The sequence below is a fragment of the Triturus cristatus genome, chromosome 3_2 (assembly GCF_964204655.1).
Source record: "Triturus cristatus chromosome 3_2, aTriCri1.1, whole genome shotgun sequence".
NCBI lineage: Eukaryota > Metazoa > Chordata > Amphibia > Caudata > Salamandridae > Triturus > Triturus cristatus.
This window is the reverse complement of record NC_140584.1, coordinates 83,091,452-83,109,168: the sequence shown is the minus strand read 5'-3', so window position 1 is coordinate 83,109,168 and position 17,717 is coordinate 83,091,452. Positions and strand designations below refer to the sequence as shown.

The window sequence follows — 17,717 nt, the reverse complement described above, 5'->3', positions numbered from 1 at the left end:
AAAACATCAACCAGTACTTGTTTTCCGAAGCCCAGTTCTTTGTTCAAGACTGAGTTCATGTAAAATTATAAATCCGTTGTTACGAATGTTATTACATTCATGGAAAAAGATGACACACGTAATCGTGCAGTCAAGATTAAATTAGAAAATAAAAATGTTTTATTATGTGCTTTATATTGTGCACAGTGGAAACATAAAGTACAACTTTTGCAGTGCAAAATACCTTGTTCTAATTGGAAGCAAGAGCCTCTTTTGACAACTGATTTTGTTTATCTCTAAGCTAGATAGTTATTTTTTTTAATCTCTCTATTAATCTCATTTAAACAGGAAATTTAAAAATGAGAATGTGAACAAGTAAGATGACCCTTAAGATCTTGGTTGGACAAGGAAAGGTTTTGAAAATGAATGGAGAGGTGCATGGAATTTTCGATCAAAAATGAGTAAGAGGTTGCACTAGGAAATAGCATAAGAAAGGGAATTGTTCTGCTTCTTAGAGTACAACTTTTAAAAATAGCACTGAAGATGCACACAAATTTGCTACTGAGAAGGGGAAAGCATTAACACACTGGTATTGTGTTTTTTAACGAGGTTCATAGATCGCTGGAATGTTGTAGGCAAGTGTCTGTAGATGAAGTTAAGAGGACAAATTCCAAAATGCATTGTGAAGAAGGGACCTTCAGTTATGTAAATAAAATCATTCAACATTGAATAAACAATCTCCCAAAAAGGTTTGAGCTCCATAGTTGAACCTACCTCCAGTCATACTATACAAAGTCAGGAACATATAAACGTAATAAGTGATAAAGTATAGATGCATCTTGACTATGACGCATGGAAATCTTTTTTGCAAAATTAAGTTTGTTTACAGGTATTATCTAGTATTGTCATATGTTTAAATGATTTATTAATCCATCTATCAGGACTAGATTACAGAATTGCATTACTTTTAACATTATGTTCACTTAGTAAACAAGTTATATGTTTTATCTATATTTATTAAAACTAGTTACATTAAAACTGCTTACTCATACTTGGAATATATAGCTTTTAATTGGACATTAAAATAGAGAGTAAAGCACCTGTCATACTTTCACTGCCAGCTGTACTGAATACTGCAATTGGAAGATTGGTCACTCGCGTTGCAAACAGTGTATAACACATGAAAATTTGCCAATTAATCTCCCTTGCAAAGGCCGGCACTGTTGTCTGGCTCACAAGCATGTGAGTCTAAAGAGTGGTACTTCAACATCACTGTGGATAATACATGTGGATAATACCTATTCAAAAGTGATCTGTTTTTCAGTTAGGTTTTCTCAGGCAGAATAAAATTAGTTTTAACAAACTGATGTGGTATTTGAACATAAATGTGTTATGCTCTCTTTAAGAATTTCCATTTAATAAGACCACATTATTGAAGTATCTCATATAAATACATTTAAGTGATTTTTTCCCTCTTAATTATTTGTGTGTGCAGTTCAAATTCTTGCCAGTTCTCCCTCTTCTTCATTCCCCCACCCTCCATCGGAACTGAAGTGCACCTCTATTAAACATCTAATTCTAGAAGATTTAAAGAAAACATTACAAATGGTTAAAGATTTTATGAAGACCGTTCCCTAACTATAATAACTCCCAGTCGGTTCACTAGTTTTGTAAGAGAACAGACATTGGTCTAGTATGTATGCTGTATTTTCACGAATTTCAGAAAAGAGCAAACATTGGTCTAGTAAGTATACCAGGGAAGTGCAAGATGCAAACGACGTGCAATTAGCAGGCTGCATGATTACATTGTAAGTATAACACAAGTTAGCAAACACTTGGGAACTTAAGTGCATATTGAGACAGAGCAGGCAAGGAAACAAAATGGGGGTAAACTGAAATTCACTTGAATAAAGAGAATTGGAAACTGTCTGAAGTATGATGAGAAGAACAACTGTTGTAAAGCAAACATGACAGTGGCAGAGAAATTATTGAAATATTCATGTGGGGCTGAGAAGAATGCTGTTGAGGTAACTGGACTCACTGATTTAGAATCACAGAACTGGAAGGAATAGTGTGGGAAAACCGCTACGTACTAGCATGCAGTCTCCATTATAGAGAACATCTGCTGGAATGTGTTGTCTCAAATCTTAGAGACGAGTACCCTTCTGGTCACAATAACCTGTGACATGACAGAATAGGTTGTCAGGCAGAAAGGAGCTTCTAGTTCTTAGACAGAAAAGGCTAATTTATCATTGGTTCTATCAGAGATTGACAAGCTTTGAATATTTCTATACCTGTGGTAAGGATCCAAGACCAGTATTATCAGAGAGGAGTGCTTATGTTTGCATGCCATCCTCTCCAAGAACTTGGAACAGTAATTATGCATTTTTTTAAAGGTTCGATTTACCTTACCCTAGTTTTATGTATTCCGCACAAGGTCAATACTGGAAAGATTATGAATTTAATATAAATATATGCACCTTTTAGTTGGGTTTTGTTTTATGAGAGGGTAGTGACACTCTGATATATATTAAAGCTAATTGACAGCAAAAATCCAGATTACAGATGGAATTCAAATCCATGCCATGCAGTTTTTGCAGAAGAACACCCCGCAGTCTTTATAAACACAACAAACTGTGCTAGAGAAATTGGGTGATTAACCTAACATCACACAGACAGATTTTTTAATACCTTGCTGTGGCGTTGATGTGCTAACAGTGCTGGCAGTAGTTATGTCTAGAATGGACTTTGCCAACATAATTTACTATGTCCTGTCAACCTATGTGATTCTCTGTCTTTGAAGGGTGCAGAATGTCGAAGCAGACCTTGCTCTCAATTCACTGGAAAACATATCGGCCACGGTTATCGATTCTTACCTAATTGCCAGTGCTGATGAAAAAGAGTTTAAAGTAAAGTGTGATGTTCATAAAGACTACAGAACAGCAGTATCAAATCAATTAGCTGTATTTGTACATTAAATAATACTCATAAAGGCAAGTACAATTCATGGTTTTACAAAATGAATAGCAAAAACCACCCATAATGGCATTAGAAGGCTGAGGATTCAGGATAGCCAGACAAACTTTTCACTGTAAAAAATAAACTATGCATTAAAAAAGGACCCTGCCACCCTCATTCAAAAGACCATGGACTTCCTCACATGAAGGACATTTTTCTTTTTTACAAAGGAACAAACACTATAGCATATCTCTGGTGTACTCAACAATTGCAAATACAATAATGCAGAACTGCAACTGGAAAGACCTGATCCCCTTAGTACCGGGATTAGGAAGGGCATGGTAAAACAACGATAAAACATACAAAAAAAATGCAAAAATCAAGGAGACCTAGGGGAGGATTTTTCATCACATGAACATACAAGAATTGGCGAATGATCACACTGCCCAAGGGAAAATGAAAGATAACACCTAATCCTAAATCTGGTTAAGAGTCCTTTCCCATGTGTTAGACCCAAAGTCTAGGAATGGCTCCAGGACAGGGATGGTTTGGATTAAAATATATTCCTGATTCTGGTGCTTGGACAGCTGTACTGCCTCCTGTCCAGATAAGACCTTCTGATCCTAGTCATGTCTGTTTGCAGTAAGATCGGGGGCTTAGAAAAAATTGTTTGTCTACCCAGAATTGAACACATTCGCTTAATATAATCCACCCAATGGATATGATGGCTCATCTCACAGAACAAACAGTCCTCAATCACCTCCCTACTAAAGAAAGCATGGGAGTTACACCAAATTAAAAACCACCCAGAAGAGGCTGGGCTGGGTCACCCCTCTTGGCCCTTCCACTCAATATTTTCTAACAAAGATTCTTCATCCTGGGTAAGAGGAAAGCTATAAGTAATCTTCCAGTAATAATAATGTCAGATGTCTTGCTATTGATTCCTCTGTTATGCAGTTTGTACATTTAACTAAACGTCATAGCCTCAATGTTGTCATCTTTAATTTTTATTATAACAATTTTGACAAAAACAACATTCAGAAACAATCTGCCATGGTTAAACAGGTAGACATTAATACCAACTGTGACGTTGACCTGTAAAGAACCAGTAATCAGGTAATTATTGCAGGAGTCTTCGATGATAAAATTGACACAGAGCAGTCTGAGGAAGGTTGTCATCCCAATACAAACTTCCCGAGGAGCTTTCCAATTATCTCTGGTTGTTCTGATAAGAAGTAGGATAGTCTTTTTAACTAAGTTACTATGTAACAAAAATAAGTCTTGTCGATGGACATATACCCAAGATTAGTCTTTCCAAGACAAATCCTAAATTTTTTGGGCTGGGGCCCCTGCCCATCCATAATTAATTACATATTTATGTCAATTAATCTTTTTGATAAATATGTATACTCGTATGTTAAGTCGGTGTCTGTTAGTTATCATAACTCACTTTTTTTGTCGTTGAAATTAGTTTGTCTTACTCAGATATCTAATCTCGTAACCCTGTGAATGGAAACTCAAGCTGGTGGTCACAATCTAAAGTGGGATAAACTCAATCACAATGATGTGCTAAAAAGTGTAATTGTGTCTAATAGGTATGATTTTTATAATTTCTTGGATTTTAATGAACTTACAGATGACTTAGTGCTTGGCTCTTATAACAAGATCACTAGCACCATCAATTCCATGTTAACCAGAAAATGTATGGGTTTGATGGAGCTTGCTCAAAGGCAAATAGACTCTAACAGAAGCTCTCCTCAAGGTACCAAGAGAGGGTAACGGTGACTGACTGCCTGAAGACAGCTATATAAAGAAGCAATCCAGGCCAGGAAAAAGAATTAAGACAAAACAAATGGGAGGATGTTCTTCAAGCTAGTAGCACAAAAAGCATTAGCACCTCGTGGAAATGCATGAATTTGTCATTTTTTTATTCAAATGCATACGAGGAGCAAGATCTGACAATCATGCTAGAGCACTGGATAAAGCAATTTAGTGACTCTACTTAAAAACCAGCAGCAGGCAAGGCCGTCTTTGCCAATTGCAGGCCTATCTCTTTACTGCCAGCATTTTCTAAGATTCTTGGAAAATCAGCCAACTTCCAACTTTCCAGTTGTCTTGATGCTAACCAGTTGCTGCACCGTTCGCAATCGGACTTCTACCCTGGATACAGCACCAAATCTGCTTTGGTAGAGGTCGCAGATGTTATTAAATTGGCAGTGGACAGTGGGAAGAAAGCAGCTTTGCTTCTACTGGACCTCTCGGTGGCATTTGATAAGGTTTCCCATCCTATTCTGTTGCAACAATTTCGGGACTTCGAGATGGGTGGTACCGCTCTGGCTTGGCTGTGTTCCTTTCTATCGAACAGATATTAGTCGGTGTGGATGCCGCCATTAGCGTCTGCTCCCAAATCCATTGAGTATGGGGTTCCCCAGGGCTTCTCTGTTTAATGTCCATGTCTTCTTTGGCATCCCTGGTGGAATACTTTGGACTGCAAGTAATCTCTTATGCTGATTACCTGCAGATCATTCTAACTTGGGACAGGAACATTTCTAGTGCCCAAAGTGGATTTGAAGAGTGTCTGTCAGCGGTCTTCCAGTGGATGTGCCGGAACAACATCCAGCGCAGAATATGAGTAAGGCGGAGATTCTGCTCCTTAGTTCTCCCACCCCTCTGTGGGGTGGTGAGGTTTGATCTAGCTCTGCTCCATCTCCCCCGTCTCCCACCACAGTGGTTAAGAGCCTCGGAGGGAAGTTTGACAACAATTAGTCCTGCAAAGCACAGTTGGAGAGCTTAGTTGGGACTTGTTTTGGCCTTCTCCGGTTGTTGAGACTCCAGTTGGTGCAGAATGCTGCCGCACAGCTCCTGCTGAACATCCCATGGAATACCTCAGTTCAGGGCTCTCTTAAAGAGTTACATTGGCTTCCCATCCAGGCAAGAGTGAAGTTTAAGGGACTGGGGCTAGCCCATAGAGCTTTCTATGGACTAGGCCCTAAATATCTAACTCAGCATCTCCCTCATTATCGTCCATCTAGAACTTTATGGTCTGCTGATGCACTACTGGCAGTAGTACCTTGAACGAGGAGGAAGAAATGGGGATTTACTTCCTTTTCTGCTCTGCTTTTCGCCTGTACCTTTGTGCAACTAAGGATGAGAGCTCTTTCAAGCGTAGCCTGAAAACCTGGCTTTTTAACAAGGCCTTTTAGATCATAACCCTTTCCTGGTGAGTGCAGCGGCTAGTGAACCAGTAGGCTTGGGACACTCTTGGAATACCTGCATGCTTTATAAGTTCCCTTGATTTGACTGTTTTGCACAAATTGCAGGCATGGTCATAATGGAACAGATCTCTAGTTGGGCAGAGGAGAAGGGAATTATATCTGAAGCTCAGTATGGTTTTAAATTTGGTTTGGGTACAACAGAACAGTGCTTCAATCTCCACATTTTACTTGAAGTATACTGGTCAGAAAACTTCAATACCTCTGTTATTTATGCACCTCAACTCGGCCATTGATTGTCAGTAGGCTGAATCGGTGGTCCATACTTGCCAACTAGGGGTTGATTTTGATGTAATATCTTTTTTGCAACATCTACACTGTGACTTGAAGGCAAAAGGTAGGTACAAGACTCAAGGAAACTTTCCCGATTTATTGAAACTAGCCCAGAGTGTCAGACAGAGGTCTGTTTTAGCTTCAGTTTCATGTGTTTTATACATAAATGACTTGGAATGCCTTTTAGCATCTGGACAAAAAGATGTCTCTGCCCCGAACCCTCCCCCCAAAAACAAAAAGAGTGATTGTTTCTATGCAGATTATGCTGTCCAATTGGGAAGAACAGCTAATGCTCTTAATGAACTTATTGATGGTTTTGTTTCTTATATGGACAAAAGAGATCTTGGCACAAACCTTAGTAAGACATGTTTTCCTGGTGAATGGAAGCAAATGGGCAAACTCAAGAGATTTTATGATACAGGGTCATAGTTTGGAGAAACTGAAGGCCTTCGATAGTCACTCATCTTGGAAGGAGCTGTTAATAATTAAAAAGACATCCTTTGCGCAGTCTTTCTTGGCTGTCTTTAATTTTACTCAGAAATTGGGAAAGAAGGATATTTGATTTATGCTTACCTTATATCAGTCGAATTGTGTTTCTGTTGCCGGTCATTGACCTGATGTCTGGGGTTGTTTTGACTCTGGGGTCTCCCACAAACAGAGAAGAAAAATTTCTGTAGACATCTTTTTTTCTGTTTTGCAGTCTTGTTCACACTATTCCTGTCACAAAGTGCTATGGATGTCCTATCTGGCCGATAGACTCCAACTTGCATCTCTTTTATTGTGGATTTCTATTTGGCGCAATCCGAGTGCATCTCTAAATAGATTGATTATTAAAGATCTAACTGTAGAGGAGTATGGAAAATGTTGATGGCTTGTGGTTTTGTGAATTTTATATACCACAAAGAGGTACCTCACTCACTCCTATTTTAAAAAGAGCTAATTTTGTACATTGTAGACCAACATTACTATACCTAAAGATGCTTGACTCCCCTCTGGTTTGTTTTTTGGTGAGATAATTTGTTTGTAATATAAACATTGTTAATGTCAGTTCTTGCTTATTTGTTAGTTGCTGAACCTTTTTATGATCCAATAATCACATATTTATTGAATTTAATGTCCCTATTATATCTGACATGGATTTAATCTTCACTGGGAGCTGTGGAAATACATACATATAGTTTGTAATGGATTCTTTAATGTTCTTTATACTGTTTTTTGTGTGCTTTAATGGTTCTGCAACTGAATAAAGACAAATTGATTGATTGTGGAATTTAAAATATGAGTTTTTAATGTTAAAACTTAAAGGTGACGGTCATACAAACGTGTTAAGAAAATCTCAATTGCTTGACGCTTTTCTGTTTTAAGGAGTACGGATTTAGAGCCTTTTGGCTCATTTCTTTGCCATTATCACGTGCCAGATGACTGCACCTGAGATTATGAATGCTATGGATTCTGGCAATTCGCCACCGATGTGAAGTAATAATGGTCAAAATGTTGTTCAACTGACTGGCTTATGTTTCTAGAAGCGTTTCTATCTTTCAGGGGGTATAAATGACTAGCAAAAGTGGTGCAGGGTAAGTGAATTTGAATAAATGAAGTACCGTTTATCACATACCTGCACTTTGGCCTCCTTGCGATTTTCTTTAAACCGCTCTTCATCACAGCCAGTTAGTTACTGGTTGTCTTTTGCTCGTCCCCGAATGTGGGTAGATTTCTCCAGGTCTGGAGTAGAGTAGCCTTCTCACTGTGGAGAAATGTTTCTAATGTTCAAGTTGGCTCTTATCACCAGGTCGTATTCGAACGAGGCGGCAGAGTTCTGGTAGTTCTACAAGCACAGCATCGGCGATTGTGGATACTCGAGGCCGCAGTCGGGCTAAAGTGGTTTCACAGTCTCAACGTAAGTAAGATTTGTGCCTAATGTGTATTTTTTTTTTTCTGGTTTTGATTGCTTCTGCCTCACTTATGAGTTGGTGCAAGGATTGTATTTAAAGACAGATCTGTCATTTTAGAACTGGGCAGTGTGGCTCTGTAAGACACAACTTTGTAGAATGTGCAGTAATTTCTGTGATACCTGTTCTCGCTTTGAGACTGAACCTTTCCCTTGACATATGCTTAGTCTTTCCTCAAAACTTGCACAGTATTCTTTTATCTGTGAATAACTACTGCAATTTGCAGAAAACGGAGGCAAGGCAGTAGAATACTTTTATTTGAGAATTAAAATTACTCATTTTCAAATGACTATTCTTTAGTCCCTGACACGGAAAGTAAAAATGCGGTTGGGTGAAACAATACTTTGTTTTTTTCCAAAACTACCAGTGGCTAAGCACACGTATTGCAAAGTCATTTTATTGAACAATTTGTCATAATTCTGTTATCACGCTGTTCGTTCGCATTCTGTATTTTATCATTTCATCAGTTTGTGCCACTAGGAGATGACTGAAACCTAATAAATGTACTTATTATGATTTGATTAACTAACGGTGTGTCCATTACTGGTAATTAAAAAAACAAAAGTATGCAATTTATGAACAATAATAATTTACTGGACGACCATCACAATGCATATTACAGTTGAATTTCCTCAGTCACAGAGGTACAGATTGATCACCATTTGAATTTTATGCAAGGCAACATATAACCCTTAATATAAAAAAAGATGGATCAGCAATCAGAAAAGGATGTTAACATTTATTTTGGCTGCATGTTCTCTAGCGTAACTGATGCCTCTGTCAACAATTCTTTAATGTCTACTCTGACAACATACTGTTTAAATTAATTCTTATAAGGATACAAGCATGTCATCATTTGCACTTGAGTATGGTACTGTGCATAGGAAATTTCTTTCCTGAACCTGCAAAATATTAGGCGTTTTAATTTTAAAGGATTCTGGTCCATGCTATTTTTTTAATCCTCCTTTTTCAGATTAAGTTAATGCAGTGGCACTTTCATGTGCAGAGCTCTAAACCAACATTCTCTTCGAAATCTTATGCCAGAATTCTGTTGCTTCGGAACCTCTTTTACTCTTCATCAAGGCCTGGCTAGCTTTGATGCCGGCTCCCCGAAACTGTCCTTTCCAGAAAAATAGTTTCACCAAAGTACTTTTGCGTCTTTCCAAGAACCCAGCCTTCCCGCTAGAGATAGTTTTCTTTGTTACAGATTCTGAACAGTTATTTTTCATTATTTGAGGGAGAGTTGGAATAAAAGGTCGCTAACATCTGCACTCATTCTCCTTCTTTTCACTGGTTCTGCCTCCATAAAGCTGCTCTGATTTTCACAGCTTCCATTTAGAGGAGGATCTCCTGTTTTCTGCTTAGTGGCATCCACAGATCTGTGAGTGCTCCAGTTGACTCTTGGTGGACTCTCCTCTGGAAAATCTACTAGATGTCAGGAAGTGATCCCAAAACTACACCTCAGTCTTAGGGGCAGAAGTCTTGAACTTTTTGCAGAAAGGGTTCATCCAACTGGCGCCCCAGGAGAAGGGAGAGTGGGATTTTATTCTCTATTCTTCCTTGTCCCCAAGATGGATTAGGTCCCTGGACCAATTATGCAGTTTAGGCTCCATATCCTCTTTGTTCAGTAGGACACATTTAGGAATGCTCTTTGTAGAACCCTCCTGGCTTTGAACGCACAGGGTTTAGGGGTGTCCCAGGAAGTCCAGTTTGCTTATTTGAACATCCCAAGTATCCCAACATTATTACTGGTTCACAGTAAGATCCCAACACTATGAAATCACTTTTCTTCCTTTCAGACATGACTGCTGTGATGCTGATCATCACAATGGCCTCCATCAAAAGTTGGGGAGTCCATGTATTTGTGTAGTTGGATGACTGGCTAGTGAAGAGAAGTTAACAATGTTTTGGACCGCTTGTTGCACACCCTGACCTTGTTCCATCATCTCAGGTTTTCCTTCAATTAGCAAATTGTGCATCCCTTTCAGTCTCAGTGGTTGACCTTCAATTGAGCAATCCTGTATAAGAGCTTTTCCTCCGCCTCAGAGAATCTTGAAAATGTGAGAAATGATTCTGATGTTTCAAACTCTGGTGAGGGTTCCAGTTCTGAAAGTCATAGCCTTTTGGGCTTGATGGCTCAGTGCTGCATGCCTGGTGGAGAATGAGGTTCGTCCACAGATTCTAGTTGCAGTAATGCCTCTCTAACTGGTATTTGGAACCCAGTCCTTCTGGATTTTGAGTGTTAGGTGTGTCCTTCCAGTGTTACATTGGATGACCCCTTCTTTTCTGCAGTCACAGGCTACTGGATGCCTCCTTCCTCAGCTGAGGTGTTCACTTGAGAGAGATGATGGGGCAAGACCAATGGTCCCTGGCAAAGCAAAAACTGCATATCACCATGGTGGAGCTGTGGCCATCAGGCCATTCCTTAAGGTGTATCTTCTTTCTATCACATGCTGTGTTGAGCAGGCCCTCTCTAACAAGATTATTGCCATCTAATACCTTATTTGGCAAAATGGAGTTGGATTCTGGATCCCTGTGCTGGGAGGGTGTGCAATGGGCTCCGGAAGGCTGAATGTGAGTGGTAGCTCACCTGGTGGGTGTCTTCTGTGTGAAGGCAAGTGCCTTGAGCATGCTTATTCCTGTAAGGAAATGATTGTGAACTCCCAACCCGATGTAATAGCTATGGTCTTCTCCCCACACCGATTTCTGTCATCTGTCTCTTTGCCATTGTACTCAACAATTTGATGACTGGGCTTTCTTTGTGTTTCCTCTAAATCCTCTAATCTCAAGGGTTGTTTACGAATGTCAGGACGATGGCTCACAGGTAATTCTCTTCACCCCATACTGGATGAGAAGTACTGATACACCAATCAAACTGCCAATCTGGCTGTCTGAAAACCAACTATGAAGATTGTTTACTCAGGCCAGTGAGGCAGTTGGACAGGGTTGTATCTTCTTGCCAACGTTCGAGACTCCTCAGTCAGACATTCTGTGCTACGTTTTCCTTACTCATCAGAGTTTTTCAGTGTCTACAAATAAAGGGTACATAGCTGTAATGTCTACCTTATATTCTTCTTGTTTCAAATTTTCTCTAGTATGCCCAGATAAGCAAGCCTAGTACAGACTTCTTTTCCCAAAATCTCTGCAATGTCCCTCAACTTTCTAGCGCTTGTAGAGTTGCCCTGAGAATAAAGCAAACAATGAAAATTACATTTCTTCGACTGTCTAGTCATAAATCCCTTTCCTGAATTGCACTGACAGATTATAGGGGTCAGGACTATTTTACACACTGTAAAGTGTGGTTTACAGTGGTTCTTTTCAAAGAACCTTTTGAAAAGGACCCATATTTTACATTTTACAACATGTTGTTCCTAAGGAAGTGGCTGAAAAATAAATGTTATTGACCGTTCTAAAGGAGAATGGATACTTGTGAAATATTTATAAAATTCTTCATATGCCGAGTGATCTCAGACCGTCCCAGGTTATTTGTAAGCGAAACCAAACTATGTATTTTGTATTTTTGATAGGCTTTTAAAAGAGTCGGTAAGGGTGGGCAGTAGGTCCAATAATGTATTTAAGATATAAGAACAGTTAAAGTAGGCAGAGTGCCAGCTTCTGGGCGTATTGTTGCTGTCATCTCACCGAAAGGCCAGAAAGCACTGCTCTGCACCAAATGATGAAGCCTAATTCCTTTGGACAGCAAGTGGATTTCAAGCCTTAGAACAGCACCCACGATGCCCATCTTTAACTATTCTTATATCTTGAATATATTATTGGACCTACTACCTACCCTTACCGACCTACTATCCACGTCTTTAGAAGGCCGAACTTTATCCCCCTGTGCATTACAACCTTCATCTGTTCTTATCGTACTGTTGTATTGTTCTGCAGTCAAAGTCAAGACTGTTAATCACCCAACATTATTTGTAACACTTGCCACTCTTCGCATTACCAGTGGAGCACTGGTTCTAGTCCCATCATTCATGTCCTCCAGCCCTTCTTCCTCCGTTTACAGTACTGTGCACCGTACCTGAATGCATACTTTTGTTGTCTGATCTCACTCTCGCTATCACCATCAACTTGCCATAGAAATCTTGATCTAGCCTGCAATTCAAACATGTGGCTTTAAACTTTCACCACCTCCTTAGCCAGAGCAGTGAGATACAATGAATTGAAACTACACATGATCTGCACCCAGCTCTAGCGTAATCGATGTTCTAACAGTGATTATTTTAAAAACATCTTGGTAAGCCTGCCTGTGAATGCCTTCTTACCCTAAGACAAGGTTGTGAAATGTGTGCTAAAACCCGTTTGAACCTTCCTAGCTAAAGGCACCTCCCAAAAGAACACTAGGCAGGATGGCTCTCTGCTAAACAAAGAGCACTATATGAAATTTCTGACCGAGGAATTCGACATCCCATAAATTTTCCACAATTTGTCTAATCTATGGTATCCTCTGCTACACACAAAACTGCGAACTGCTAGCTAGTTGTAGCATTTTTTACCAGATCAAACATTTTCAATACAGGTTTTTGTCTTGTGGGTCCTAAAGTCAGAACCCACTCCAAGATGACGTGTAAACAGTTGCTTCCTTCCCATTATTAAACACTGCTCTAAAATCTTATCTTCCAGCAAGGCAGCATAGACATGATCCACATGATTCCCTGGTCTGTGCCATAATCTGGCTACCCTAACCTAACATAGCTAGGTACAGAACAATATGCAATAAATTTAATGTCTGTCACTTGCTTGTTACAGTTTCACTTAATGTTAAATGTTTCCACTGAATTCAGTGATGGTTTAATGCACTGTTTATTTTTTATGTTTTTTTTTATTTTCTAAAGAACTTTTTCTGGTTGTTGCTAAACCATCACTACGAACAGCAGCTATTGTGCCTTAGTGATTGTTTCGGTGTCCATTGATCTGTCGTCTGGATCAGCATACTAAAATGCAGAGATATGCCTTGCGCACAGGGAGTCTGACTACTTTGGCCATTTATTCATTATGATTGAATGTGTTTCTCACCTTATGATACAGACTGCACTATTTGAAAGGACAATATAGTGCCCGCAAACTGCATGAAATTCTATACCACAAAGTTGACGGATTGATGGCATTGAGAAAATGATTTGTACACTTATTTGTGCATGTCAATGGATTGTTGCATGTGGAAGCCTATCTTTTAATCTACTATTTGCCCTGTTCTTCAACCTGCTTTCATATTCAAGGATCAAGATCGGCTAATCCGGCTGGTGGTAAGATTACTGCACTTCTCCTTCCTCCAGTTTTCTTTTCTCATTGAATCTTTAGCAAAATTATTTTTCTTTCACTTTTTCATACCACTGAAGGTGTACTTCATTGACTACGATTTGTTGAACATTGTATAAAAAAAGCTAACCTTTTCAGTTTTAACTTGTACAAAGAAAGTGTGACTTAGTTGCTAATGTCTAATTAATTGATTCTCTCATTAAGATATATTTTTATATTTGGCTATGTCGCTTAAACCAAATTCTGTAATGTGACATTGATGAGTATCTGAGGTGAACATAGTTAGGTCTTACCTACAGATAGTTTCCCCCTGTCTGTTGTTGAAAGACCCATTGTGTATAATGCTAATACTTACTGTGAACTTTGGTCCACCCCTTGCAATACAATTGGTTGGCATTCTTGTCAATTCTCATTGACTTTTCTTCCTCGCCCTGGAGCATAGCTCCTTTCCCATCACTTTGATTGGAAGGCTTGTATACTACCATAGCTCCACATCAAGGAACCACGTTTTTTTCATTTTTTTTTGCAGCTCCTCATGCAAGTGTGTGTGTTTTCTTCCTCTTGCATGCTTTCCACACTATGTAGCTTCCACCTCCTCCACCTTCTCCGTTAGTTTGTTGCTTCCCCACCCCCCATAGTTGGTCGTTTTTACGTCTCGCCTAGCGACGCAGCCCATGCGCTGCTCGCTTGCGAGATCTATTATTGTAGATTTTGCTTCCGGAGATGTGCACGCGCCCAGACAGGCGATGTGCACGTGTACAGCTCGCGTCGTTTGAGCACAACGCACGCGTGGCGCGCTTTCACTTTCCTAGTTACTGGTTTACTTTGTACCCACCCCCCTCCTGTTGTTCGTGTTCTGTTTTTTCAGTGTTACATTTGTCGCACAGAACTGTGGGGGAACTAGCACAGCAAACGGAAGAATGCGCACGCACTGGGGGCACGTGCTTGGTCTCGTGCCCGGAAGGACGCGCGGACGGGCATCAACTCAGCTTCCCGGGGTTGAAGGAGCAGGCTGGGTGGAAAGACTGTACCCTGGGGGGTCCTCACGTCATGGGTTACAGTAACTGCGCGCGGTCGATTCGAGGTTGTGCGGCTAGAACCAAAGTGCATCGCCAGGGCACAAAACAATTGTTTGCTAGGGCCTGCAAGGATACAAGTAGCCTCTGTAGTGTCAGGAAACTCCACGGGGGAGAGGTGGCACTGGGCGTGCGCTCATAGGAGCAGACCACCTGTAGCCCTCTCAGTGTATCCTCGGGCAGAACAACCTCGTGTGCGTTTCACCAGAAATGTTTTCTTTTTCCGCCCTGAGCTATCGTGCTTTTTAGGGCTACTGTGCAGTGACCCTTATTTCAGTAAAGGGACTGAGATCAGACCTCTATCAGCTGGTGGGGGTTTGTTAAACTCTAGAAACGTTACACGCACAAATGAAGACCGTGACAGGCCCATGCGTGACTTGGTACGACCTCCCCTGTCGGAATCCCATGGAAAAAAGTAAACGCGAATTATCCGCTGCTTAATCCCAAACCAGTTATTTACACAATTGCATCTGACAGTAGGTGGGGCAAAGTTTTTCTGGTTTTTTTTTTTGGGGGGGTGGGGGGGAACGCCACTCCGACAGTGCATCCCAGGGTCCTGGCGCTGTTTTTCATTCTGCGCTGTTTACGAGGCGCTCACGAGCACGCTTGCTCATACGCCGCATAATACAAAACAAGAAATAAAACAAGAACTGGGACTAACTCCAAACAGCATAAATTAAAACATTTGAATGCTCGAGCCTGACAGCGCTACGCTGGAAGTCAATGAAAGTGCTGTCCTGCCATCCCATGGAAACAGATGCCCTACAGGAACGGATTTTCTCGAGGCCACCAGAAACAGTATACACACATTCATTCTCGGTTCTCCACTAACAGCGCTGTGTTCTCCTACAGTCGACATTTAGAGGCACGTGTTTTATTGTGGCCGCTGCAGTCGGCTTCTCCCACCTCGAACAGCTGCAGCTCGCCCAGGTCTGAAGGGAATGGGCCTGGGAGGAGAGGAGGGGGCAGAGCGCTACACACACCGCCCCGCGCCCCCTCCCTGTGCGTCTGCTTCCAGCCAGTGGGCTCGACTCCTCCCGGCTCTCAGGCAGCCCGGCCACCGAAGGGTTAGCTCTGCCAGCCATGCAATAGGTCTCGCATTTACGCGAGTTTGAGCTATTGACATTGCAAATAATAATGCCATTTATTTTTTTATTTTTTTTAAACATAAATAAGGCATTGTTATTTACAATGCCAATAGCTGAAACTCTCGTATCTGCGAGACCTATTGCATTGCAAATGCTTGTTATTTTTTTATTATCTAACTAGCCAAGCTCTTCCTTTGCTCTACCCCTTCAAACCCCCCACCAGACTGCTGCAGTTGGTCGTTGCCAATTACTCCTCCTCTGCTTGCTCCATCTTTGCTGCCCTTCCCGGTCTCGTTCTTTTTTTGTTAATTATGCTTAATTATCTCCTGTACAGCCCAGCAGCTGCAATTTTCTTCTGGGATGCTCCTTTCTTAAAATAAAAATTGCTTTTGAGCACTTTTTATGTTTTTGTTAATTTACCGCTCCAAGATAGTTGTCTGCTATCTTTGAATAGTAAATTAAAGCAAAAAAAACATTTCCTCTGTCATAATGCATGCAACTTTTAATTTAAAAAAAAAAAATTATTGTACAGTTCAGCATCGGCAGTATGGCAATAACCATTAATTTTGTTTTTGCTGATGCTTAACAAAATAGCAAAAAGCATTCGCAAAAAAGTGATTCTTATTGTCTTTGCCAATGCGTGTCAGACTAGTGATTAGGCACAAAAGGTCTGTTTAGCTATGCATGCTCCTACATTGTCATCTATTTGTATTTTTGGCATATACCGTCTGATATTTACCAGGACGTTTTTAAGAGCATGATGTTCGAGTTTCCTCGGCATAAGATAGAGGCTGCCTTATTAGTCTCATTTTATCCTTCATTACCCTTGCAGCGTTTCATTTTTGCACTATGTATCATGTGGTTTACCAGCGAGGCAAGAATGTAATAGTAGGGAGCATCATGAGCAACAGGATTAAATGTCCTGTTATGTTGAACTGTTTGTGCATCATAAATAGCACTGGGGAAGCTGATGCAAGCTTGCTTAGTCGGGTTCTTTGTTCTACAGATTTGCCTTTGCTAGCAGTGTAAAATTCAAATAGGGAAATCTGCACAGTGACTGTTTTGGACGCAAACAGGCTTTCAAAAGGGCTGTCATATTGAAGATAACCTTATCTGCATCTCTCACTTGAGTGAAGCTACTGTGGCTGCAAAAGTCAAGACCCACTTCAGAGTATTTATTGATTTTCAAACAGCATTTGACAGTGTATCGAGATCAAAACTCTGGTCTAAACTGAACAACCGGGTCATCCCTCAAAATATATTAAAAGACAGTATTGCCCTGTATTCTGACTCTTGGGTAAAGTTAAGAGTTAGCGCCGGATGGACCACCATGAGCATAATCTTTGACAAATAAAGGCCTGAGGTAAGACTGCATACTGGTACCACTATTATTGAATCTGTACTTGGCTGACCTGCCAGATCACCTGGTGAAAGTGAGGGCATTTACACCAAAAGTGGCTGGCCTCAAAGTTAAATCACTTCGGTATGCAGACGATACAGTCCTCTTGGACCCAACACCGATTGGCCTCCAGAGGCTCTCTAATGCGCTCTCCAGCTGCTGCAGGACCAGTAACCTGAAGATACATGCCATGAAAACGAAGGTAATCATAATCTCCCACAAACTGAACAAAAGGGGGACATGGTTTATTGAGGGGAAGGTCATTGAAGTGGTTGATGCTTATAAGTATCTGTGGGTATGGCTGGACCCAAGAGGCAGTTTGACACCACACATCTACGCCCAACAGGGTATAGCAAACTCCCTAGAAAGGGAATTTCGCAAGCTTCAAAAACACTGAAGAACCCAGCTCTATCCCCTCTCTTGATGGTAACGGGATGCAAATTCCTCCCTACCAT

At 40.6% G+C, this 17,717-nt stretch overlaps 1 protein-coding gene across 2 annotated transcripts in view; it reads left to right on the top strand.

The window, feature by feature from the left end:
- CLASP1 (cytoplasmic linker associated protein 1) overlaps positions 1-17,717 on the top strand; it is a 1,312,099-nt gene that overhangs the window by 650,445 nt on the left and 643,937 nt on the right. The window contains exons 20-21 of one of the 2 annotated variants that reach the window (XM_085647274.1): positions 8,272-8,379; positions 13,660-13,686. In XM_085647274.1, coding sequence (XP_085503400.1) covers positions 8,272-8,379; positions 13,660-13,686 — 135 coding nt within the window. The remainder of the gene's footprint in view (positions 1-8,271; positions 8,380-13,659; positions 13,687-17,717) is intronic. The other variant, XM_085647275.1, reaches the window with a different exon arrangement.